The 23,889-nt window shown below is 39.0% G+C and overlaps 1 protein-coding gene across 5 annotated transcripts; it reads right to left on the bottom strand.

Moving 5' to 3' along the window:
• Positions 1-4,028: 4,028 nt before the first annotated feature.
• Positions 4,029-18,951, bottom strand: LOC110049763 (uncharacterized). 5 transcript variants are annotated; one of them, XM_089289221.1, is made up of 7 exons: positions 18,522-18,951; positions 16,549-16,636; positions 9,429-14,998; positions 8,155-8,233; positions 7,283-7,327; positions 6,480-6,536; positions 4,029-6,207 (listed from the first exon to the last, which is right to left on the bottom strand). In XM_089289221.1, the coding sequence occupies exons 4-7, from the start codon at positions 8,213-8,215 to the stop codon at positions 5,231-5,233; spliced, it is 1,140 nt and encodes a 379-aa protein (XP_089145347.1). In that variant the 5' UTR covers positions 8,216-8,233; positions 9,429-14,998; positions 16,549-16,636; positions 18,522-18,951; the 3' UTR covers positions 4,029-5,230. The 5 variants fall into 5 exon arrangements, with proteins under 5 accessions (XP_089145347.1, XP_089145348.1, XP_020611246.2 ...); XM_089289222.1 differs by lacking the exon at positions 16,549-16,636; XM_020755587.2 differs by lacking the exon at positions 18,522-18,951 and having other exon boundaries at positions 16,549-16,882.
• Between the last annotated feature and the right edge of the window lie 4,938 nt (positions 18,952-23,889).

Below are 23,889 nucleotides of genomic sequence, written 5' to 3'. Positions count from 1 at the left end.
TGCTTCAAGTGAAAGTAAAAAACTGCAAACTATACCAGCTCCACTTTGTATGAAGATCGTGAAGCTACCAAAGTCAGTCGAGATTCAGCCCAAGTATAAAGTAAATTGTCAAAGCACCTGCAATGAAAATCTTGTTTGCAAGTGAATCTGACCTCCATGTTTAGAATCTTCATAGTATGTACGTGCCGGTATGCAACTCGATACTAATCTATTTTGGAACCTGCGTACAGAAAATTATTTCAGTTTCGGTTGGAGAGCAGTAAGATAACCTGATTAAAGAAAGATAACCTGCGACGCGACTTATACGATGTAACCTGAATATCGTCAAGCAATCATGTTCAAAATCGTATAAAGTCAAGCGGGCAGCCTTCCTAAACTGTATAGTTGTAACTGAGTGGCTTACTGCCGGCATGACGCACCCACTCTCCTAAGGCTTTTCCAATTGTGGCAAGCTGTGATCAGCCGTTAAAATGAGTGAAGAGCACGCCTGATGGCCAGCTATGATTGTGCAGGCTCATGTATCCACGAGTGGTAGAAAAACAAATAAGAATAAAATAAATCACTTACGAATAAACTGAGGGAAAGAATACCTATCCTTAACTGATTGCTTTTATACAACTGGCCAAATAATTCAAAATGGGTTCCCTCGGTAGTTTTCATTCGTAGCTTGTGCCACGTATCGTGACATTTTTTAATGTAATTGTTTAAGACTCCTCTGGGACAATTTGTTTTATGCAGGTTATTCAAGTTGTCTTTTTCAAAGGACTGCATGACTTGAATGAATGGAAACCTGCACCGAATGTAGTGCCTGATGAGCCCTGTCATAATTAAGGCTTTATCTTACATGTATAATTTCTTGATAAACATTTAATGAGCAACCATGAAATTTTATGTCTCTGAAAGTGCTTTTATTTAGAAAAATTCAGATATAACCAGCAGTATTACGTCTAGCTGTTTATGTAGAGCAAATCTTGGCAATCTGTAGTCTACACGAAGACTCGTTCACCACGTTTCCAATCTCACAAACGGTTACTCAAACAAGTTCAATTCAAAATGATGCGACATTTTAGTCACAATACACTAGTCAAATTTATAAATTTGAACATCACCTCATGAATCGCCATGCATGTGTGTCCATGTTAGACTCGCTTGTGGTTTTCGTGCGAGTTTTACGTAGGATCTGCGTCACCATTAAAGAAGACGGGTGGATCATTTTGAATGTATGTTTTTGTTTCTGCCCTCTGTAGTGTCCTTTAGTACCCTTGAAAAGTTAAAATTACGACACGAGAGTCACGACACCTGCTTTGAGGAGATTAAGAGCCCCTCGAGTGATAAGTTTATGATAATTTAACGATTGTAAACAGGAACAACATGCTTTGGCCATGAAATAATTCCTCTTTCAGGGCACTCCTTTGCTGTTTTTAGATTTTCCCAGTCACCAAGCGGTATGGTATGTGACCTTGCATGCCATGATTCATGAATGCAACGCGGCCTCACGCTCGAGTCGAAAGGACACATTTAGCCATGGTTCCAAAAGCGGAAGCCTTTCCGCCATGCTTGGCCTGGTGTAGCTGGGGGCTCAATGACAGAATTTGCATAAATTTGCGGTCAAAGTGAAACGTTATTCTGCTCTGTTCTCGTTTTTCATGTAAGTCAAACACCTGTTAAATAAAGCTTCTTTATAAATAACACCACAAGTATAAATTACCGTGGCATGAGAAGCCATTTATCGCGTTAGCGGGTGACAAGTTTTATTCGCATCGTATCTCAGGATGACGCTGTGCGCTGCATCTAAGATTTCTTTTCACAGATTGCTGCCTTTAGTCTCGTAAAGACCATTAAAACGGCTTTCCTCTTTCTTCTACGGTTCTCAACCTGTGGGTTTATGTAATTTTATTTGCAGCTAAGCAGGTGTAGGCTGAATGCGCCCTCCGGGCAGCATATTAATTATCGTGTAGATTTGAATTTCCGAAACGTGTTTGGTCGTGTTTTACCGCTGTGCGTAATATATGTTATCTAGTAACGTTTTGTTCTAAGATGTATTGTATTCAACCAATGAAGTTTTGACGCAGTTTCTAAGTAGCTATAATAACGAATCGAAGCCTCTCTCGGTATCTATGGCACTAAGCGACATTTCGCAGTGTCAACTGTCAGATATCGTACAATATAGCACGAGGCTTCATTTTCGCTTGTTAACGCCACATTCCTGCCCGTCCTTTCCTATTTTCGATATACAGTACCCACTATCCGAAAATATAATGATGTTTATCTTAAACACACTGGTAGATGGTACCACATAATAACTCACACCCTTAATTGGATAACTAAAGCTCAAACATTAACTGACATGTCATTCTTAAAGGAGTTCTCTAGGGTGTTTTATTGGCAGTGATGTTGACTGAACACCTTTATTTAGTCACCAGTGTTGTTTCTTCAAGTCTGTGACTCGTCTGATTGCCACGAGTCACACAATCCGCGTATCAACAGCAACATTTCCGTGGTGTTCTCAAAGGCGGATGCGTTTTACTTCCGATGCTTTCGACACCGAACTTCTGTGACACGGCCTGAATTAGAAAGTAGAACAAACTTTGTAATTCAAAGGTGTTCGAAACATCTTCTTCCGCTGTTGGTTCACTGACCAAGTAAAAAGAACCGGATCCGCCATTGACGTCACATCCGGACTGTAACGATATACAGGAAATACGAAATGGTCTTTATCGTTGCAATATTATTGAAAGTGCTTTAATACAACAAGTTCAGTATAGGTTCTTTTGTTTTTACAGCAACGGTAAATTAAAAACAGTGGGCGTTGGCATTGAGCTTAAGTCTTCCGGTGTTTTGCGAGGAGTCACGCGCGAACTGAACACGCTTTTTCCCCGCGTGTGACACATGCGAGGCGGCTTGTGGTATCGTGGATTCGACTTGAGCTACGTGTAGTGTAGTTTAAATTTCAAACATTGCACCTACAATAGATGATTTTGGTAGCGGACAATAATAATCATTATGTCTTGTTGATGTTTTACAGTTGGATCAAGTTAGTTCTAGAGACCACGCATTTTAATTATGTTATCTTGAAAACTATTAACAAGTTGTCAGTGGCTCCCACGCATTTGCAAGCAGCCACGCGACGCTCTTCGTTCCTAGCTATTCATTTACAAATCTTTTGCAATAAAGCGGAGTTTGGCTGCCTTTAAAGATTTTTCTGACTTGAAATGATAGTAACATAAACTCGTATAACCTTGCCAATATTTCCATGATATGGCGTGATTGACTTACAAGGCCAAACTTGATTGCATCGATTAACGACTTGGTTTTGCCAAGTCAGTCATTTTCCTTTACGCGAAAATTTTCCGGGAGGAAGAAACTTCCATTTATGTGGGTGATGTCTTACAGAAACTGAAAGTTGCCAGTGTTTCTTGGAAATCTCCAACAGGTCCTCGCCTTTTTTGGGATTCATATCTACTAAATTGTGACAAAATTAAAGCGAATTTGCGTTTCCTTACCCTACGATTCTGCCCTAGGTTTCATTGCCGAGGAATCGTGCATTCAAGCTTCACGTTTCTTGGTCAGTCAAGTAATCTAGTTTCTATTTTCAGGGACTATAACGATATAACTAACCGTACCACTTTGGCTGACACGAATTCTGGCCCTGTGCTATTTTGCACTGAAGCGAATGAGCACTTGGACATCAGTTCAGATGAGCTCTGGCAAAGTTTCTATATATGTTTGAGGCAATTAGTAGCCTATAATCATATCATGAACTGCGTGATAATTTTGTGCTTTATTTGTGATTAATCTTAAGAATCCGACCAAGACTTTGTAGCAAACTGCTATTTCTGATGGTCTTGCCTGTTGCTCCTGAAATCGTGAGGTATCTATTGAGCACATACATAATCAGGTTTTCAATTGCTGAGTTAGCGTATACAGGCGCGAAATTTGTCAGAGGACTGAAAGCCGACTGAAACTGGCGGCCATTTGTGTAAACCTCATTCGTCATTCGAGGCGGAGCCGATGAACAGTACACACACTGTTTTTAACACACTTTTTTATTGGATTTTATTTCTTAGTTTTCTACAATATATTTTACGCTAATTTCATAAAATCTGAATATTACTTTATAAGACCTTATATAAAATTTTTAGATAAATTTTCCTTAAAATATTGGCACAATTGAATTACTTAGACGATAAGAACATTTATTCCATTTCAAAATCACTTGTCCTTTTGGAAACTAACTACTTCGAAACCTGTTCCATCTAACACACACATGAACGAGATAGGTAACGAACGAATGAGTAACTTTTGTGAGAAACGGGCTTTGTAATGGGTTAAAATTCGAACACAACACGCTAACTAACACCACCCAATGTCTGACATGGTCAGAATCACTAAATTGTAACTTGGTCCTTTTCGTATTTTACATAGTAAATACTGTTCGCTTGACTGTCATTAGGCAAGCACTGTATCGATGTGATATGCTTTCTGGCACACACGTTTATGGCATTTTGCAGACTTGGTGGGGTGAATAAACTATCAACAAGTACTATTATTAACCGGGTAATGAGCTTGAACAGGGAAATAACATTGGTATGTTTTGTTTTCGAGCAGATACAACGGTTGTAAGTTGCTAATGTTTTTTTGTTCTATGATTGGGACGCCTAAATGTCCTATAAGATATTTTTCGTTGCCTATTATTCGATGAAATGTGAGAAAGCTTCTCTAACAGACTCGATGTAAAAGGAAAGCATGGAAATTGACTCGGATTGGAGTAAGCAGAAGCCTCGAGATTTACCTCCACGCGCGCACAGAATCAACTGTCGCACTGTTATCTCTTCTAATTATCTACCAGGAAATTTAAAATTAAATTTTGTCTTTTGTTTTTTTTTTCTGAAATTCAAATAACTTTATGTTTTTCTGATCGTTCTGCCGAATGTTTCGCGCATGAATTTCGCATGTCGGTACTAACTACTTAAATAGGTATTGGTACTTCTTTCCTCTCTGATACACTCAGTCCTTCACGACCTACTGGTCCTTTCTCGTCGATTTGAAATCATGATTGTCACGTTATTTTTTAGTTCAATATCTTGTGGTGATTGCACTCTGAACAATACAGCGCTTTGCCGAGAAACAGTTAGACTACTACTGGGGTTTACTCGCAAATGTTCGTGGGAATCTGAGTGGCTTTTCTGTTGGTGTCGTTTTCGCGGCGTATGGTCCTTGCTAGAATCTCTCAGCTCTTTACCTTGGCGAACTGATAGACCAGTTTGCTACGTGGCTTTAAGAGGATTCCCTTGGCGATGTAGGTTCTCAAAGAGCGAGCAAAGTTCTCATACTTCATGGAAGGCTTGTTTCGTCGACGCCCCCATAGTCGCGCCACTTCGCCCGAGTTGATGAACTTGAAGATGCCTTTCTCTTTATCCAACCAGTCGATCATGTAGGCGTATTTGTCTGGGTTGTCGAGAAGTTCCAGCAGGAACTGACAGAGGCGAGGGCGACCCGACTTGAACGTTGTCTTGTGATTCTTGTGCATAACAAATTTCCTCTGTTCTGTTGTTTTGAATGTGTTCATGCCATCAGCCCTAGAAGCCGGGACGCCTCGTGTCATCCACGCGTGGTCCGGTGGACTGTCCACACTCGAGAAACTCGCGGGGCTGTCAGAGTCTCGCTCTAGCATTTGGGCCATGTCAGGTTCTTCCTTCTTTGGGTCGACGTCCCTAAAAAAACTGCCTGCGTTTTCGTTTTTAAACAGGCCGTTTCTCGGTCCGTTCACGAACGTTTTCTCGCGAGGGTTGTCGAGATGGTCGTACCATGGCTCGCACTCGTTCACGAGCTGTGCATCCCAGAAAGAAGGCATGAACACCTTGCATTGGCTGACGCTTTCAGCCATCTCTCTTCTGGTTCCTAGCTGGCAAACATTCTGCGCCTGGCTTATCAACATCTCGTCTAACTCGAAGGGTGTTTCTGGTTTGATGAGAGCCATTGCTTGTAGCACCGGAGGCCTCCACTCTAGGTTGTCCATCTGTTCTGGGAAGGAGAACGAATCGCGCGCGCAAAGGAAAGGATCTCGCGCGTGCGTCTGATGCCTCGTGTCACCCAGCTGCATACTGCACTGGAGCCAGTTTGAAACTTCACTGAAAGAGGTGTGACTTGATGGCTCTGATTGCTCGCTCTTGATCCGCAGATCTGGCTCGCTTTTGTACATTCGAGCTGCAAATAATAATAAAAAAATATGAACTGTTAAATTCTTCGGGTTTTTTTTTTTATCTCGTGAAGGTAATTACACCCCCATTTTGTGTCTCATTGGAAACAAGATATTGGCAAGTTGCCTAAAGATTTTTTGTTGCCTGGTTTCGTAGACGCGCCTTCATTTGGCGGGATAATTAACAGTGGCAGTATATTTTCTGAATTGTGTACATTTTGGTCGCTCTACTTTTTTACGCCAGCTGGTTTAACCTCTCAGTCAATATGTAAATCATCACCTTCTTCGAGGCTCGGAGACCCAGCCATTAGCCTATCTTGGTCCGCGTGGTCGGCGCCTGAAAATTTAAAACACAAGTCCACTTAAAGGTGATGTTCACTAGAAAGTGAAACTAAATCCACCATGTGCATGCAGTGATAGCAATATTGTTATCAACTCGATTGTGCTATTATAACACCACATTCACTTTCATAAAAATACTGAGCAGAAAAAAATAACATTCAAATTTATAGACCACGCTTCTCCAACAATATGCTAACGTTGCTATTTTTACTTAACCTTGCAGCGCCACCAAGTTTCTCGCATGGAAACACGTTTAATTTCTGTCCTTGTTTGTTATCTTTTTTTTCAATAACTGGAAAAATGGTGTAATTAACAGTTTACGATTGAAGCATTTTCTTGGTTAAATTTCTTGTTTAGTTTGCGCGTGGATCACGAATTGACATCGACAGTTGCGTGTATTTATTCGCCCGGCTTCAATCCTAACTGCTTTCAACTTCCGCTGTTTGGCAAGCGGTTCGATATTCAAATCATGCGGTGTCTGTGTTTCAGATATTATTCTTTTCAAGCGAAGGTTGCTGTCTGAATTTTTATCTTCCCACAGTAGAGAATGCGAGGAAAAACAAAACAACTAAAATAAAATGGGGACTTGTTAAAATTTCGCGCGCAATTACTCAACCCACGAGTTATCCTCCCCCACGCGTGTAGAAAGTCTTTCCGCGTTTACAAGATAATTACAACTTACAAGACAAAACTGAGCTCTTTTAAAATCGTTATCAAATAGCTTCGAAGAAAATTAAATACCTGGTACAACTTGAGCCGGGGTGAACATCTTTAACTCAGGGATAACTGTGGAGCGAATGAGACACAGGGTTATTAGAATCTTACTTGTACCTATTCAACTGTCAATCTCTAATATTAGACAAGACTTCTGAGTGGCTGGTGGTTGTGTAGGCGGGGAAGTCTAATAAGGCTGACGTATTAGTTACAACCACGAGGATCGGGCTGCGATGTCTGTTGGTCACTCTTCAATAACAATGTCCCAAAAATTACATCTTCCTAACTTAAAAGCGCTCTAAAAATGGCGGGGGCATCTTGAATCATTCGCAAAAGGCGCTATATGTTTCTAACCTACCCGTGACGGTGATCCTGCTTTCCTGTTGCGTGAGTCGACGATTTTCACTGGTTGCTCGATGCGTTGAGAATGAACGAACGAATAACATAATGAGCGGTTTTCAACATCCTCTTGGATATTCTAAGTACTACAAATTACGCCATTCAGCGTATTTATGACGCACTGTTTCTCACGTGCGAGTTGCGTTAGCCAATCGCACGGCGAGGAGTGTGACCATTGACGTCAGTAGGATGACTCGGTTCTATTTATACATTTACTCAAGCCAATATGTACGTCCTAGTCGTGTTTCAGCACATTTTGCGACCAGACACTTACCTTGTCCATTACTTGTCAAAGACAGTAAAATTGTCATGGAGTAAATTTACTTTTTGTGTTTCTCAACCCTCAAAATAATCTCAACTTTGTTGACTAATGCTGGCCCTGGTCGCGTGACTATTTTTTAATGAATTCAATAGCCGCCTATGGTAATTTATTCAGCTAATTTATGCTCGCAAGCTCGCATAATTTTCTAGTTCGCCGGACAGCTGTTCAAGTCACTTACCTTCAAAGAGCTCCTCAAAAGCGACATCGACTGGACTGGAAGGGCTGCTGTCTTGAACCATTTTCGTCAAACAGACTCACTGAAAGCAGAACCGAGTTAAGCGTCATTAAACTGCTAAGAGAAACCTCGGGGATCGGAAGACGAATTAATTGCGTTACTTAAGTAATTAATTACCACACGAAATTTGTGTGACGTTTGTTAGCCTGAATTTAGATTTATTTATCGACAAAAATAGGTAGTTTGCTTTTGAAAATTTAATGTCGACATCTGTGCCAGCATTTTTGATAAGTTTATTTTTTGTCAACTTTTATAAACGTCAGTGACCGGGAAAAAAAAAAAAATAACATTTCAGGTTTAACCAGACGTGACTCGATCCCGGATGCCTTTCCGGTGAAGCTCTTTTCTGAGAAAAGTGGGAACGGTTTCGAGGCAATCCCATTTTGGATCTGCAATACTACATGTGCCAAAAATACATTACAGTTGAGTAACGCTGTATGCAAAGTTTTCTATCTGTAGCTTGAGGTAGTATATTACTCAGAGCGCTGTATCCGGACGCTATCTTAGATTTTTAATAAAAGTACTTCCTGCGATGTTCAGAACGCGTCCGGGCTTTAAGATAATTCCACTATACACTGTTAACGAGACTGTACCGTTAACAATTTCTCTACAGAATAGTGCTGGCCGAGTGGTAACTCATAGCAATTATGATCACAAACCGATACCTTCCTTAATTTTGTTCATAGATTGAATTAATGCTAATTGTTGCGCTACGCGGAAGTCGCGCGAGGAGATTCACGCAACGCGCGATGAGCATTGTTTAAAAAAAAAAAACAAAAAAAAAAACAAAAAAAAAAAACAATAAGCGGCTCCCTCGAGGGTTCCTAATCATACTGTATAAAACTAGCCGCCCGGAGGCCCACACGAAAAAAAAAAAGTTCTGCCTCCGCATATTAAATATTCAACACAAAGTTTAGTTTTACATAGCTCAGCTGTAGCTGCGACGCTTACTTAAAAATCCCCCACTTGTCTCGACTTACGCTATACACAACCACACATGTTTTATTAACGTCAGCCCCGGCCCACTCATTCCCGCGATTGAAGTACCAGCTGAAGTTTTTGTTTTGTTCCTAAGGACTTGAAAACAGCACAGCAATGGAATAAAAGCACGTTTCTTTCTCTAAGTCGTATTTTATCGATAGTAGGAAACAGTTTTTTGCCTTTGTAAGAAAAATAAAATTCTTTGGTTTACCAGCCTTAGTGCGCATGGCACTTACCTGGCGGAGGAAGTGTGAGTCGATTGCTAAAGTTCTTCTTAAGTGATGGAACTGGAAAAATGTCCTTCGTGAAAATGCCGAGGTCAGGATTCGGCAGCAGTTGTGTTTCGGAGCTTTCTTCCTTTCTGAATTCCTGGACTTAAATTTGTCTTAAAAAGGTCTTCGTTGACTGCAAGCGCCGAGCGCCGTTGATGGTAATCTCGTTGACTTTGCTGTGATGTTGCCCCAGTGCAGGCACGTTGTAATTAAGCTCATTTGATATCCTCTTTTAAAAACATTTCATTCATTTGTGATTATAATATGATGCAAAGCGCAACCACCAATGGTTGTTATGACATCCGGCAATCCAACTTGTCAATGGATTATGACGTCAAATGGACGAGGGCAAGTCTTTCATTCAGAACCTCACTGTATATGTAAAGTCCGCTCGATGGCTCTTCAGCACTCGTAAAATCATGTGTCGAATCTTCCCCACAGTGATGGCACACGTTCAGTTAAATCGCACTCAATATTTAATGCTTTTTTGTCCCGAGATCTACAAAATAATTACAAGAATTGCCGGGTTTAGCGGTGTACGTGAGGGGCCCTTTATGCAAATTGGCTAGCTGTCACGCCAAATGTACGGTGTTATCGTGTTCTGAAGAAGATTGTGTTGTTAAGCCAGTCGATGGCAATCAAACCGGTCGGTCGCTGCTCCTTGATGTAATATGCACTCTGTTCGACCACGTGCGTTCGTGCAAAATCGCAGGGCCCAGGCTGAAGTAAAATAGCTCTTTGAAGATACATAGCTTGACAAGAATTTAAATCCCCTGAAATGAAATTTAAACAATGGAATTTGCACGCTTAGTTGCATCTAAAGTATGTGAGCGAAAACGCTTACGAGAAATCGACTAAATCGACGATGTTTAGAGTTTATTTTTATAATTTTTTCCTCTGAAGTCTGTAAAAGGTCTTATCTCGGCTTTTGACTGATTCCAATCAAGTGCTCGAAGATCTGTGTAAATTGTTCTTCCTTAATGTTGGATTCCACTGGCCCGAAAAAATCAGTAAAGAGATAAGATAGCTCGAACCTCATTTTAAACAGAAAATCTGAAAAATTGCGTTGCAAGTCGTTTCTAAACTCCCTGAATTGCCCGTGATTTGATTAGCAGACGATGTGGTATCTTGCTTGTTAATTGTGCTTGTCGTCACGGATGACGTTAATATGCCATCTGAGTGGGCGGCTGCGAAATTCCCGCCAAAATGAAGCCTGTTATTGATGAAGTTAAGACTTCAAATTGAGAAATGCAGGGAAATGGGTCTGTTTTATTGGAACAGTTCTTGCGCTGTACAAAATAGCACGAATTAAAGAGAGCCAACCCGTTTTGATTGACATTACAAAATAAGATTGCAGTCGAGTGATTTTCCTTCCCATCCCATTTCCTTTGCATTGTACTCTCTGTGTTCATCAGGTTCCCTAAAAGGAAGCCGTCTAAACGTCAGTACCGTCTGTCTAGTGTAATGTCGTATGTCAATGATTACGTATGTTGAATCGAACTTTGGCCCAGTACGTGAAACCAAAACTTGTCGCATTCCCAGAAATACCTTTATTACAAACAGCTTCAAAAATATACCCCATTGCGGAAGAAGTATGAAAGAGACAGCCAATTCAGTGATTCATTTGACCTTGTAGTACATGCACGGGGCACCAAGGAGCTATTTTAGCTAACAATATAGTCTAGCCTATTGATGCTGTCGTATGTCTAATGAAGACGACACTCTTAACTAAGAATGTATTCTAGCCTATTGATACCTTTACTACAAACGTAAACAGCTTCAAAAATATCTCTCGTTGCGGAAAAAGTACAAAAGTGGCAGCTAATTCAGTGATTTATTTGAACTAGTGGTACTTGCACGGGGCACCAAAGAGCTATTTTAGCTAAGAATGTAGTCTAGCCTATTGATGCTGTCGTATTTTTATGTACACCCTGTGAATCTTAAAAAAAGGAGCCTTAGGATATTCTTAACTTGGATCAAGACATGAATTCTCTCTTCTTTTCTTTAATTAAAATCACAGATTCTCTGTCTAATTAGCATTGCACTGTTACTAGTGATATCGAGCACTGTTTTTGTTAACACGTCTGCCGTTATGTGATCACTGAAATTGGTGGTCACTGAAATGTGATTTACAAAAGCAGTACCCCTCACCTATTTCATATGAGAATTGAGGTTTTGTCGCTAGACTTCAAAAATGATAAACGGTGATGTTTCTTAACAACCAGAATAATAGCTGAAGGGCATTTAAAAAGTTCCTGTTATAAACAGCAGAATTTCCCACGGTCAGTAAATTCTTGCAGAATCGCAATTTTCACTTTTGAACACGTCGTATAATTTTCAAGAGTTGTTCTTCTGCTTCCTTTGGTTTTCAGATATTAGAGAATACGGACTTTCGCTCACGTAACTGCAAATTGCAAAAATTCCTCGAGGTACCTCAAGTATATCTAAGTAAAACTACTTTTTCGAAATTCCGTGTAACAATGCAGTCAAAAATAACAATTTAGGACGTTGAAATGTTTTCTTACCTCTAGCTTCTGTGCGGTTAACTCGGCTTTTTTTTTATTTGTTCAAGTAAACCGGCTCTTGTAACTCAAGAGCTAGTTATTGCAGTAGTTTAAAAGCAATATCATCGGGTTTTTGGCAAAACGTGAGCGTTGAAAACGAACATGAGCGATTCAATACAACTGGTGTAGTCTTCAGTATGTCAGGTTATCGTTTTCGTTTTGAATTCTCAGCTTTTCTGAACTAATGTAATAGCTGCAGTGGTAGTCGCGAGAAATCACTGTTTTTGCAGTCTTTCGTGATGTTGGTTATTTTGATATTTAATAGTCCTGTAACTGACTCCTGCGTAGGAGTATTATGTTGTTGACAGCGCGCGGCAACAGTCGGCAACCGAGAACCGAAATCAATAGTACCATCATAACGGGCCACGCTTAACTGCCTCAAAACAATCAAACTTGACTGTTGACCTTCAAAGTTCTCAGCTTACAGAATATTCAACGGCCCACTCAACTGCGTCAAGACTTACGTTACGTACTTCATTTGCTTGAATTTTTGCTCTAAGCAAAATAGCCTTCATTTTAACTGATAGCGTTTCTCGCATGGTAGAGTGTGGGTGGAACAAAAGACTTGTTCGTGATTTCCCTCTATGTTAATCTTTAAACTGAACCAAATGGCTGCAGAGCTCTTCATAGGAGCGGACAGTATGGTACCGGAGAGCTATTTGCATAAATTAATTCATGACACATATTCTGAAATTTTAATTTTTTTCTTATAATACCAAGTAAGACCTCGGGAAAACATGCAGATTTTCGTGAATAAAGGCCTTACAAGTCATCTGACTGTTATGAACCTAAAAGAAATAATTTCTCTAGAAGAGTCTGACTTGAAGCAGTTTTCTGCTCGGTATACATGACTGATTTCAAGATGGAGTCCAACAATTCACTCATCTTGCTTACAAAAATAGAAAATAAAATTCTTCATCCAGAAGTTATCGTGATAATCACAGTTCAGTAGTGTTTGACTGCTCTTAAATATATAAAACGTTTAGTAAATTGCCTTAATGGGAAGGTTTTCTTGTGTCCAAGAAAGTAACACCGATGTCACACATGCACTTTTATACGCATCTCAATGCGGTCTTGTTTGTAAAGCTGGACAGCCCCAAGAGAATCAATACATTAAATACAATTAAATTGACTGCTCAGGAACAGCAAAAAGAGGCTAGGCACTTTAGCCGTTGTGAAAAGCCCACTTCTCGGTCAAACTGTCTGCGGAAACGTTTGTTTGATCTTCGTTAAGACTGAATTAATTAACAGTTCAACACCAATGTTGACTAATTTTTCCCGGCGAACATCTAATAGCAGTCAGCTAACAGTCACTGGATTTGTACTCTTGTGTCGATCTTTATTGCATGCTGGAGTATAGTCTTAAAATGAGAATGATTTCCCATTTCCCGAAAAGGTACCGGACGAGACTGGTCTGTATTCCGAACCTTATCATAGCTATCAGTCGGTAGCTGAGGAATTTATTTAGAGGCCAATTTTCTGTTGTTTGTGCGCATTTAACTGCTTCACTGTTATAGAAAGGAAGGAACTAGAGGATCAATTCAGATCGATTTTTAACCGGAATGGTCAAAGCAAGATTAGAGGAGTGTCCAACTCTCGACAACATTTAGCTTTCGACGGTTGAAATCTAGCCCCAACATAGCACGTAATTATAAGTTTTCGTGAATATCGAAACTTTATGCCAGTTTAAAGCAATTGCAGCGTCCTTTAGCTTTTGATGTCTTGGGAAATACAAAATTCCGTGCCCCAACCCCACGTGGGGACAAAACGTACACCAGACGAGGCCACGTGACATTTAAATTATTCCCGCCTCCGGATACCCTATATATTGTAAATGTACACAGTTAAAGAGCAGTTGTTTGCCTTGCTCGTAGAAATATTATATAATTATATTATATTAAAGATATTTTGATATTTGAAGACTGATTGGATGTTGACGACCTTCAATGAACTTGGCTTTGTCTTAAGTGTTTCCATTACAACGCTGCTGCAGAACTGAGAAATTAGTGGTAAAGTTGTCACTCGTCGTTCTCGCAGACCAGGTCGAAACAGTTAGTAGCAATGCAGTGCAATTTTAGTTTATCCTTCGCTAAGAGTCTCTATCACGCGTGTAAACCGATGCAGTCACCGGATAGTGAATGCTCGCGCACATCCGTCTCAGCCCGTTGTCTTTGATTAATCCTTGCCGTTTTTGAACCTGGTGCAGAGACTGTCACGTTTGTTGTATTCGACATTTTAACGAGATTGGTAGTCCGAATCTTGTTAGTATACTGTTTCCTTCAGCAGACACAGTACCTCCCGCATCATCAACACAAACAGTCGCTGTTGCGCACAGGCTTATTTATTTGCACAGGTTAAAATCAGAGACTTGTGGAAATGTCAATTGAGCTCTGCTCCCACATCTTTACGCACCTTGTTCACATTATTATACAGAATTTCTCTAATTTCGATGGAGTGGGAGTGGTATTTCCTCTTTGTGTCTTGTAGAGATACCATTTCAAGCAAGGTCTTCGGGCCTTTCAGCTTTACCCTTACGTCTTGCAAAAGGAAAAGGCTATTTCCTCGGTTCGCAGACGCAGCAATAACTTACCGCTTCCCCTGGTATAATAAGCTGATCTCGTGGGAAATGCAGACCTCTATGAGTGCTTGGTCTCCGCTAACTCATGGCGCTCCTAACTATGGTAAAGGCTTGCACGATCCAATACTTGCCTGCACAGCTTTCAACCCCGTGTGATTGACCCGGAATTCTTACCACTTTTCAATAACGAGCATGACTGACAGCTGTGGTTACCATGACGATAAAATAGAGTCGTTTTTTCCGTGTTTGCGGTAGCACGCGCCTTTAAATGATTCGAACATTTGCTCTTTTCCATTTTTTCAGAGAATCTTTTAAAAGTTCTCCTGTTTTACCTGGTCCACAGGAGGCCTGTTGTCTGGGAGTGGCGCGGAAAAGTTTTTTTCTGAAGTAGTCTACAATAAGAAAGAAGTATGGACTTTTATTCACCTTTATTTCCATGTTTTTTAAATCAAAGTCCGTTCAGTGACTGTATGTAAATACGCCAAATGAATATTCATTAAGTCACTTTGGATTGTTCACTAGCAGAGATGTAAAGTTAATTGTAGTAAGTCTTGTGTCTGGCATTTGCATGACTGAGTTCTGCCGGTTTAGTGTGCGTAAATCTCTTTTTGTTGAAGATATCATTTGGAAACAGCAAAAGGACTGGTCTTTGTCAATATTCATAAATAACCCTTTCGAAGCAGGTGATAATGAAACCATGGTCAGATACCTGACGGATTAATGGTGTATTAGTTGAAATTAAGTGTAGTACTCCTCTAGATTTGACGTCAAACATTTTTGGAATTTAACCTCATCTGACCGAAATGGCACTGGAAGTGGCTGATCAATGGTCTAACGAGGCTGGTGTACGTATCTCAATCGCTGAAAAGTCACGTTTTGTACGGTGGTGATTGAATATTAATATGCAAATCATGTTGCTAAAATCGTCAAATTCGGCAAGGGGTGAATACGCCTGGTCGTGTGGATTTGCGTGAAAGAGCTGCTTTCGGGAAACATACTTTAATTCTGTTGTACTCAAAATGCACGATAGTTGTGTGATTTCGACCGTTTGGACGCGTGCAGTTGTGAGGAACAGCTCGGTACACCTCGATTTATGGTTTGATTCATCTCTGGTTTTGGTTGGAGGTTAAGTTTTTGCCTCCAGCGACGTGACTCCACGAATAACGTCGACACAAAATATTTGCCAAAAATTCAACTTGCTTGTTTTACGAGATTGAATGAAAAACAAAAAGATAACTAAAAGATAAAACATAGTATTTGCAAATCTGCAATATTATATGGTCGTTAGACTGATGCTTAAGTAAATAACGCCCGATATCGAAAATTGTCATAAGAATATTAAGTATTCAGTGGTATCGGCTGCAGGGATCAGTGACAAGTAGTGTATTCCGCGGCATGGTGTTTTTGTATTGCCTCTATGTTTTAAGTGCTCATATCTGCACGTATCAAAGCAGTCGAAAGAATTAAGCACGTTATTTGCTGTTATTCGACAGGGCAAGAGATGCATTACGTAATGAAAGGGACATTTTCCTGTGCAAGCACGTCATTTGAATTATGCAATTACTCCAAAGCCTTTGATATCGAGCATGAAAACAGATCGTGTTGGAGTGAACAGGTTCAGTTGTGGTTATAAGTGCTTTTGCAATTCAAAACGTTATACCTGAATGGCCATTAAAAAGTGCTTTGCATATCAATAACTTTAAAGGGCTCTTAATGCCCCTCTTTAAAATCACCGTTCATATGCAAATGCATTTGATTTGGTACGCGAAGTAAACTCACGAAAAGAAGTACAATTTCTTTTATATAAACTGAGCCGTTCTCTGATGTTCAAGTGTTGAAGTTCTTTTATTTGTAAATGGCTATTTTTTTCTGTGTCCTCTTCGACGTCAAATATGCGTCACTACCACGTCAATGTAACCTTGTTGACGTGGATTATACTCACTGCTAACATGGGCTTGGACAAAGCATCTACATAAGCTGTATTTTTAGCATCTAGTCTACTGCTTTCCACTGCAGGAATGGCTTGGTTCCTTTAAATATAACAAGCAATACATTGTTTAAAGTACTATGCATTCGTCCTTGAGGTGTATATATGAAGCAGAACGTGAAACAATTCTGTGCATGTCGTTAAATAAATATCCAACGTTGTCAGGTTTTTTAAATCAAGTATCACTTCTCTTGTTTCAATCATATGTTTACTACATGCAGAAGCAGGTTGGGCTAAACAAGACATTGATCAAATACGTGATCAAATACAGAAAAACAACTTCTTAAATTCATTATGGTAGACGAAATTTTCCTGTTTCTGCTCAGACGACTTTGCAGAATTGCAATTAAAATACAATTGTATTAAATTAGTTCAATAAATGACTCATGACAATATTCCTGTGGTGTTAATAGCCAAGGGGCATGAAAAAGTTCCTGTTTCAGGCGATGTTTGTTGATAAGAAATGCGATATACCATTAACATAATAAAGATGTCTCGATGAGAGATGAAGTAGTAATAGCTTTTAAAATTTAAAGTCCATTATGCCATCTAACCTTGTAATGTTGTGCAATTGTGCGTAAGGAAACAACGAACACAGCCTTTTCGAATTGGGCCCTTTTTCGAGTCACTTTGTACTTGAATTTGGACGTTTTTGTAGCCAGAATTTAAGCAAAGTTTAGCAACTCTTGCAGCAGACGTTCCCGGTTTTATTCATGGTTGTGGAATTTGAAAATCTTTTAGAACATAACAACTTAAAAGACATGTCTGACGTTATTGTTCGCCTGGAAATTGACTGCTAGGAGAGAACAAAGGAACAGCAAAATTTTCCGCTTTGTATACAAAAGATGTTTTGAACTCACTTTCCACCACAATTGGCACAATACTTACAGCTTGAGGCAACGAAAAGTTCCGGTTTGCTTCTTTGTTCTTAGTGATGCTCCACCGCACTTGGAAATGTATATTTAAAGGGTCGAAAATGATCACCTGATATCGGCCTTGTCCTTACTCTTTAGACTTGCAACTCAAGCATTTTAATTCTCCTTTTAACTAGTTATTCATCGTCCACCCTTTGCTCCAGCTGTTATATTTTACTATTATTTGACGTAAATTATACAATAAGAATGTGTTTCTAATGTGAGTTCAGCAGGAAAACATATACGTAATGTCTGGTGATTCATAGCAACAGCACGGAAAGATGCGAGGTCAATATCAAATGCATGGCAGAAATGAATGCAATCCCAAACAATGGCTATGATCACTATTTTTCTTGGAATGGTTAGGGATGTAATCTAATTTTCATTATCGTTGAATAATATCATGTGTTTTTATGTTATTTATTTTGTTTCGTTGTACCAAACTGGATGTTCTCCCGAACTACTTTAATTACATTGAGCTGGCTAAATACAAAGTACTCCTGATCGAGGGCAGTTAGAATCATTCGTACCCAGCATTGAATTGCACTCAATTTTGTCTCCCTTATCTTGTTTTCAATTTTGCGAGAAAAATATCAAGGTAACTGCGATGCTTTAAAAGATAAATGAGATACAAACACTTAGCTGCGCAAATTCTGAGTTTGCTTGTGAACTGAAATATCTCGAACGCGTATATCTTTGTATCCCTCAATAACCACTTGTCCCTTGTTTTACATTAGTGACTGTCCTTCTCACTCTTTTGCCCTTTGTAAGATGTTCAAGAAAAAAAGGACAAAAACAAAAGCAACAAATCCATTAGGCAAGTGAAACAGTGCAATCCACCCACTCCTCCCCCAATTGGGTTTTATTTCAATCGTGAGGCTTAGGAAGGAGGGGGTACGTGGTAATGTGACGAAACAAGCCAAAAAATTAAATGCTGCAGTATATGCTGTACTTGTATTTTCTCATTAATTGCGTCGAGAAATAGCTCGAGTGTTTCGTGTAAATTTTACTTACCTTTTCTTCAAGATAGTGGGTGCGTTGCCTGAAGTCTTTCGTCGCAGCTTTATTTAATACAGAGAAATACATTTCTTGGATTCAGGCAAACACTTGTAAAATTCGTGAGTCTGATAGTTGATGTAGATGTCGCATATCTACCATGTGAATGAGAACGTCGTTGCACCTTTTATTAGCATTCCTTTGGCTTCTGTGTGACTTTTCCAGCTTGGTGTCGGAAAAGTCTTTACATTTGTTCGGCAGTGATTCTTACGCGCCATCAAAGGTAAAAAAAGACGTTAAATGAGGATACGGCATCAAAATTCCACCAGTTCCAAAGCAAGATTATAAACTCTGCTTGAAAGAGTAGAATCGACCAGTTGTGATGAGAAAGTACACGTGCACCCTCAGACGAATAGGTCAGAGAGATCCTATTTCCGTTGCCTTGATCATCGTAATAAACTTATCTCCGTACGTTGTCGCTTTTAAGGTGTTCTATTCAGATTTATTGTTTGCATTCTCTGGTTTTTGTTTTCTTCATTACATCGTTTGTTTTTTTCCGTGTTGGTATTAAAGAGGAAAAAAGAGGCCTATAAGGTGTCGTCACTGAACCTAATTTTTGGAAAGTTTTTTCCGCTTTCCGGATTGTCCTTACCAAGTAACGAACTGGCCAATGGGAACGTTTTCACTTTTGTTTGTATTTTGGTCGTTTCATTTGTACTCCTCAAAGATTGTAGTTAAGCCAAGGTTGCCACAGGTCAGTAAATGGTCAAGAGAAAAAGATTCCTCGATGTCAGTGAAAGTTAGAGAATTGTATTTTGAGTCAAGGAAAATTGTTATTTTGTAGAAATGACGGCGAATATTGAACTGGAAGAATATTGAAGCCGGATGAAACTTTTCAGGTCACTGTGATCTCAAAGGTGAAGGATGAGAATATGGTGAAAACTTATCCGTCTAGATTGACTGGGTGGAAAGGAGGGCTCTCAGGGGAGGTTGGCTGCCGTTACTATATCATGTTGTATTGATTGATCAGGGAAATTTTATTTTTATCAGGGAAAAGTCAGGGCATTTTGAAAAGTGAAAAGTGAAAAGTGAAAAGATTGCAACCATGCAAGCTATGCAAACGTCGACGCTTTTTCTTAAAGCTTTTACCGGGAGAACTTAAACTTAGTTTTATTATTTTTAGTTATTTATTTTTAAACAGATAAAATAACAAGCATGATCAATTTGATATTTTTTTAAAAAGGTAATGTAATAAACACTTTATATAATATCGCCATTAATTCGTTTCATCGTGGCTATTTATTACTTTTTTGATAGTGTGAAACGCTAAGGAATTGTTATGCTAGAAAGCATTTTATTTTTACCCCACGCATAGTTATTTGCAAGAGGTGATGAAGAAAAAAAGCTAGATTATCAGAAACAGGTACTAAATTAAAGGAAGGATTTCATGTAATGTTTCAATGGAGTTTAGATTATAAAAATAGCTAGAATTTATGAAGCAAGAGACTTAGTAAGGTGGGTTGAGACATTTTGTTCTATGATAAGTACTTTTTTGGTATCAGCAACAGCAACGGTAGTTTAATTTGCAGAATTAGCAAAGAAATGAAATTCTACTAAGGCCATCCCTGAGCTCTTGGTTGTACATCACGAAGATGCTGCATAGTTACCTAGCTGATGAATTTCTATATTCTCATCACCTATTTTCTTTACGATTCATTGATATTGAAGGAGAAATTAGATCTTGGTCGAGATTGGGAAGACAAAGTTCAAGGAAGACTGTCAGCGTTTTATAATTTTGAGTAATAGAATGAACCTTACTTTTACTCCTAACGTGACTTGGAGTGCAAGTAAGATCTGCTTGTAAAGTTGCAGAGCCTTTACATATTTCGTTCTTTTGTTTCTTCTGTTGATGACCGACTGTTATACAATGATGTACTTAATTGCTTTTGCGCGCAACGAGAATTTGAAGCATTTTTGTTGTTTTACCTTCAACTTCAAAAATATAAAGCAAACTAAACCAAAGGGAATCTATAGAAATAAACTTGTATGTAATTGTATGTAAAATCTGCGTTAAGCTCAGCTAATCGTACGTCTTCGTTGTTGCACGCCACAAAGCAAATTTATTCTAATTCTTCAGCCTTGAGACATGTTCTTTGCGCTGTTGTTACAGAGAAAGAAAAACATATTTCGTACAAACGGCTGCCTTTGGGTTTTTGGTTTCACAATTTCACGTTTATCTAGTTTCCATAAATTGCCAAGAACGATTCCTAGATGACAAAAATACAAAGAGATGAGGACCAGTATTGATGCACGACGAGCAGTGACGTGATCGACTACGTAGTGCCAAAAATGAGTTCTAATTCAACATTAGCCCGAGTTTCTGATAATCCTAAACTCCCGAGAGTTTACAGAAAAGCTTTATGAGATTGCCAACAAACCCTATTTTGTCTCTAGAGGTCTCTAGAATAACTTCATAAGTATGGTAAGCTAATAGACCAAATAGTGACTGAGTAAGACCCCGCAGGTATTTGTTAGATTTTTTTAAACATTTTTGCAACGTTAATGTCTGTTTTCAAAGAGCTATTGACGAGAATGAATAAATGAGGTTATTTGAGTTAAGGGAAAAGTGTATTTTAGCGAGAACTTCCTGAAAAATCGAGTAGCGGGGCTTCGATTTTGCGTAATCGAAGAAGGTCTGTGGTTTTTGAAACTTATTTCGAAAGTTTGAGAAAATAAACTAAGTCAATTGAAAGTACATTTTGAAAGTCAGGACCTAATTTGAATGGTCACACTTGAAAGGCAAAAAGCTCACGATGAACGTCACTGTGAACAAAGAGATCTATCTTTCTCTAAACTTCTGCACTCCAGATTTCTTTTTTTTTTTTGCCGAGAACGTACGAGGTAATCTGTCGCTGGAATTGGTTCAAACTTAATTTCGCTATAAAGGCAGAACAATCCCTGCCGTGCTGCTAAGCTTTCGTGCTATTTCGAGGAATCTGACCACTGTCGGAATGCTTTGAAGTGAGTTTTTGGGCTCTCTCTTTGTTCTCACTATTGTTCGGGTTTTAAACTTATTTTAATATTTTGTTCTGCATGACCTCATCGTAGGAAAGTGGTTTTTAAAGGAGCGATATGGTTGAACACCTTTCACATAATTTGCTCCCAATGTCTTTGTACCGTATAGAAAACTGGATCCCGGAATGGTTATTTCTGCATCAACTTGGTCCTATTTTTTACTAGAACGTCCATTTTTCCTACATACCACACCTTTTGGACTATATTTGAATCCAAATGAGACAACAGCCCTGGACAAAAAAATATAACGTGCTGCTATAAACACTAAAACACTTTTAATTAAACATAGTTATGTTCTCATTTGTCATTAAAGGCTAAAGTAGCCGAGTGGCTTTGATCTGAAAAGCTTATAGGTTGATCCTTGATATTGCCTTGAAGTTGAATTCGTGGTTTAACCTAGGAATGCAGTACTTTTTTTTCTGTGGTGCTTACACTGCATTTCGTGTTCATAAATCGAATGTTTCACAAGAGCCTTGATTTAAAAACAGTTTCCCAATGACAAATCAACACGGGGTCTTGGATATAACTTGACCTCCATTTAAAACCTTCAAAACAAAACGGATTGTCTGAAACAGGAAAATTTGGTTGGAATTTCAAACCACAGAGTTATTATGTTTTTTCTTCTAGAAAGCGGAACTTCTTGCAGCCCTCCAGGTTATGATTTATTATTAAACAATGAAAAGATCTTGTTTTTTTCAAAATTATGAATATTTATTTAATTTTATCAGTCCTTTAACTTATTAGTGAGGACGTGGTGTCTTTCATGAATGTGTTTCAAAACCCTGTTCTTTTCATATACATTTGTCCAGAACTAAGAGTTTTATATCAATGTTCGACATTTAAACTGGCCAATGTAATTTGTATCTTTTCAAAACTAAGAAGGCTACGATTCCATGATGCCCCATTAAAAGGGCTCTTAGAAGTACCGAAAATAACTTGTATTCTTTTGTAGTTAAGCAACTGGATAAATATCTTTCAAAAGAAGAGTACATGCAAATTAGGTGGATGTTTTGCACAATACTTAGCGTATACTCGAATTCTTGCTGTATTATTTCGACGATTTAAACTCTCTCTCCGGCGAACAGCAGCTTTTGCTGCAGCATTTCAAGCAGGATTACGCGGAAAGCTTGATGCTTTCTCAATTAACATTTTTGCGAAGAATAACCCTGTCAATGTTTCCATTCTTTGGGTTGAATCTCAACTTTAGTAGAAAATTGGACATGACTGTTTAACAAACAAAGTGAGTTTTCAAGTCCTTTCTCGTCGTGTGTCAGCTTTCTAGTTATGTGAAGTCTAGTGGCCAGTATTTATACTGTAAATTGTTATTTTTATTACCTATTGTATGTAATTGCTATCTCACATCGCGTGTAATGTATTTCTACGCGTAAGTTATTACTGCCATAAATTAACTCTCGCTAATTATTTTAATTATTTGTCTCAATATTTGTTGTCACGCAATCCATCGGCAAACTACCGAGTGGGCGGGAATCGAATTTTTGCACACTGATGTCATTGTAGCCTGTGTACATCTCCCCCTCCCCTCTAAAAATTCGATTTTTTGAGGGGAAGGGGCGGATGTACACAATTAGACAATTATCAGGAATGCCTAACATTAGCTCCACCCTTACAAGATCAAATGCTGCCGTTGACAATTCTCTATCTGGACTATGAAAGCAACGTGTTGCTAAAAGATAGCCATGGATACGAAAACGCAATATTTATCGAGCTCATGAACGTTAATTTGGGAAACGTGATGTTATATTGGTAAAAATAAAGATCTATTTATGTTTGTGACAAGTTGGGCCTGAATAATTTTCCAAGTAGTATTTGTGACGTTTTAGAACATCGCAAACAGTAACCGTGGTATTTTAAGCCATATGATTGGTCGCCGGTCTCTAAGAAAATTGGATATTATCCACCTCTGTGAAGTGAATACTGTTCGGGGTAATTTTCGTTGTTGGGCGATGAGGTTACTGTGAATAAGGAGTATGTCCTAGCTATGTTTACAATCAAAGATTTACGTAGTTAATTTGTAACAGCTCCTGCTATTCCTCCCCCCCCCCCGCCCCCCCATGTTTGCACCACAATTTCAAGCTTTTTTGCTTATGTTTAAAGTCGAGCAACGAAGAACATCCTTATGTTGATCGTTCAGGAATGTATACGTAATTATCCAGACATTTGTCAAAATCTTCCTCTAAAGCGTACGTCCCTAGTTTGTTGACGACATCCAACCTTTGCAAACTTATAAATGGTAGTGTGTGATGGCTCAGCCAGTCACGTTGCACCATTTGCATCTAGTGTTTAAGCAGGT

Source organism: Orbicella faveolata, unplaced genomic scaffold (assembly GCF_042242905.1).
Source record: "Orbicella faveolata isolate gen_17 unplaced genomic scaffold, um_ofav_v1 contig_2, whole genome shotgun sequence".
NCBI classification, from domain to species: domain Eukaryota; kingdom Metazoa; phylum Cnidaria; class Anthozoa; order Scleractinia; family Merulinidae; genus Orbicella; species Orbicella faveolata.
Note: the sequence above shows the minus strand (reverse complement) of the source record. Positions and strands in the feature narration are given on the sequence as shown.

What these genes read in the sequence shown, in the direction of transcription:
- LOC110049763 (XM_020755588.2), bottom strand. Translation starts at nt 7,701, where the DNA reads ATGTTATTCGTTCGTTCATTCTCAACGCATCGAGCAACCAGTGAAAAT. An exon ending in AAGCAGGATCACCGTCACGG is followed by an intron (nt 7,328 to 7,613) that starts GTAGGTTAGAAA and finishes TTCGCTCCACAG; the next exon opens with TTATCCCTGAGTTAAAGATG. An exon ending in GTCTCCGAGCCTCGAAGAAG is followed by an intron (nt 6,208 to 6,479) that starts GTGATGATTTAC and finishes TATTATTTGCAG; the next exon opens with CTCGAATGTACAAAAGCGAG.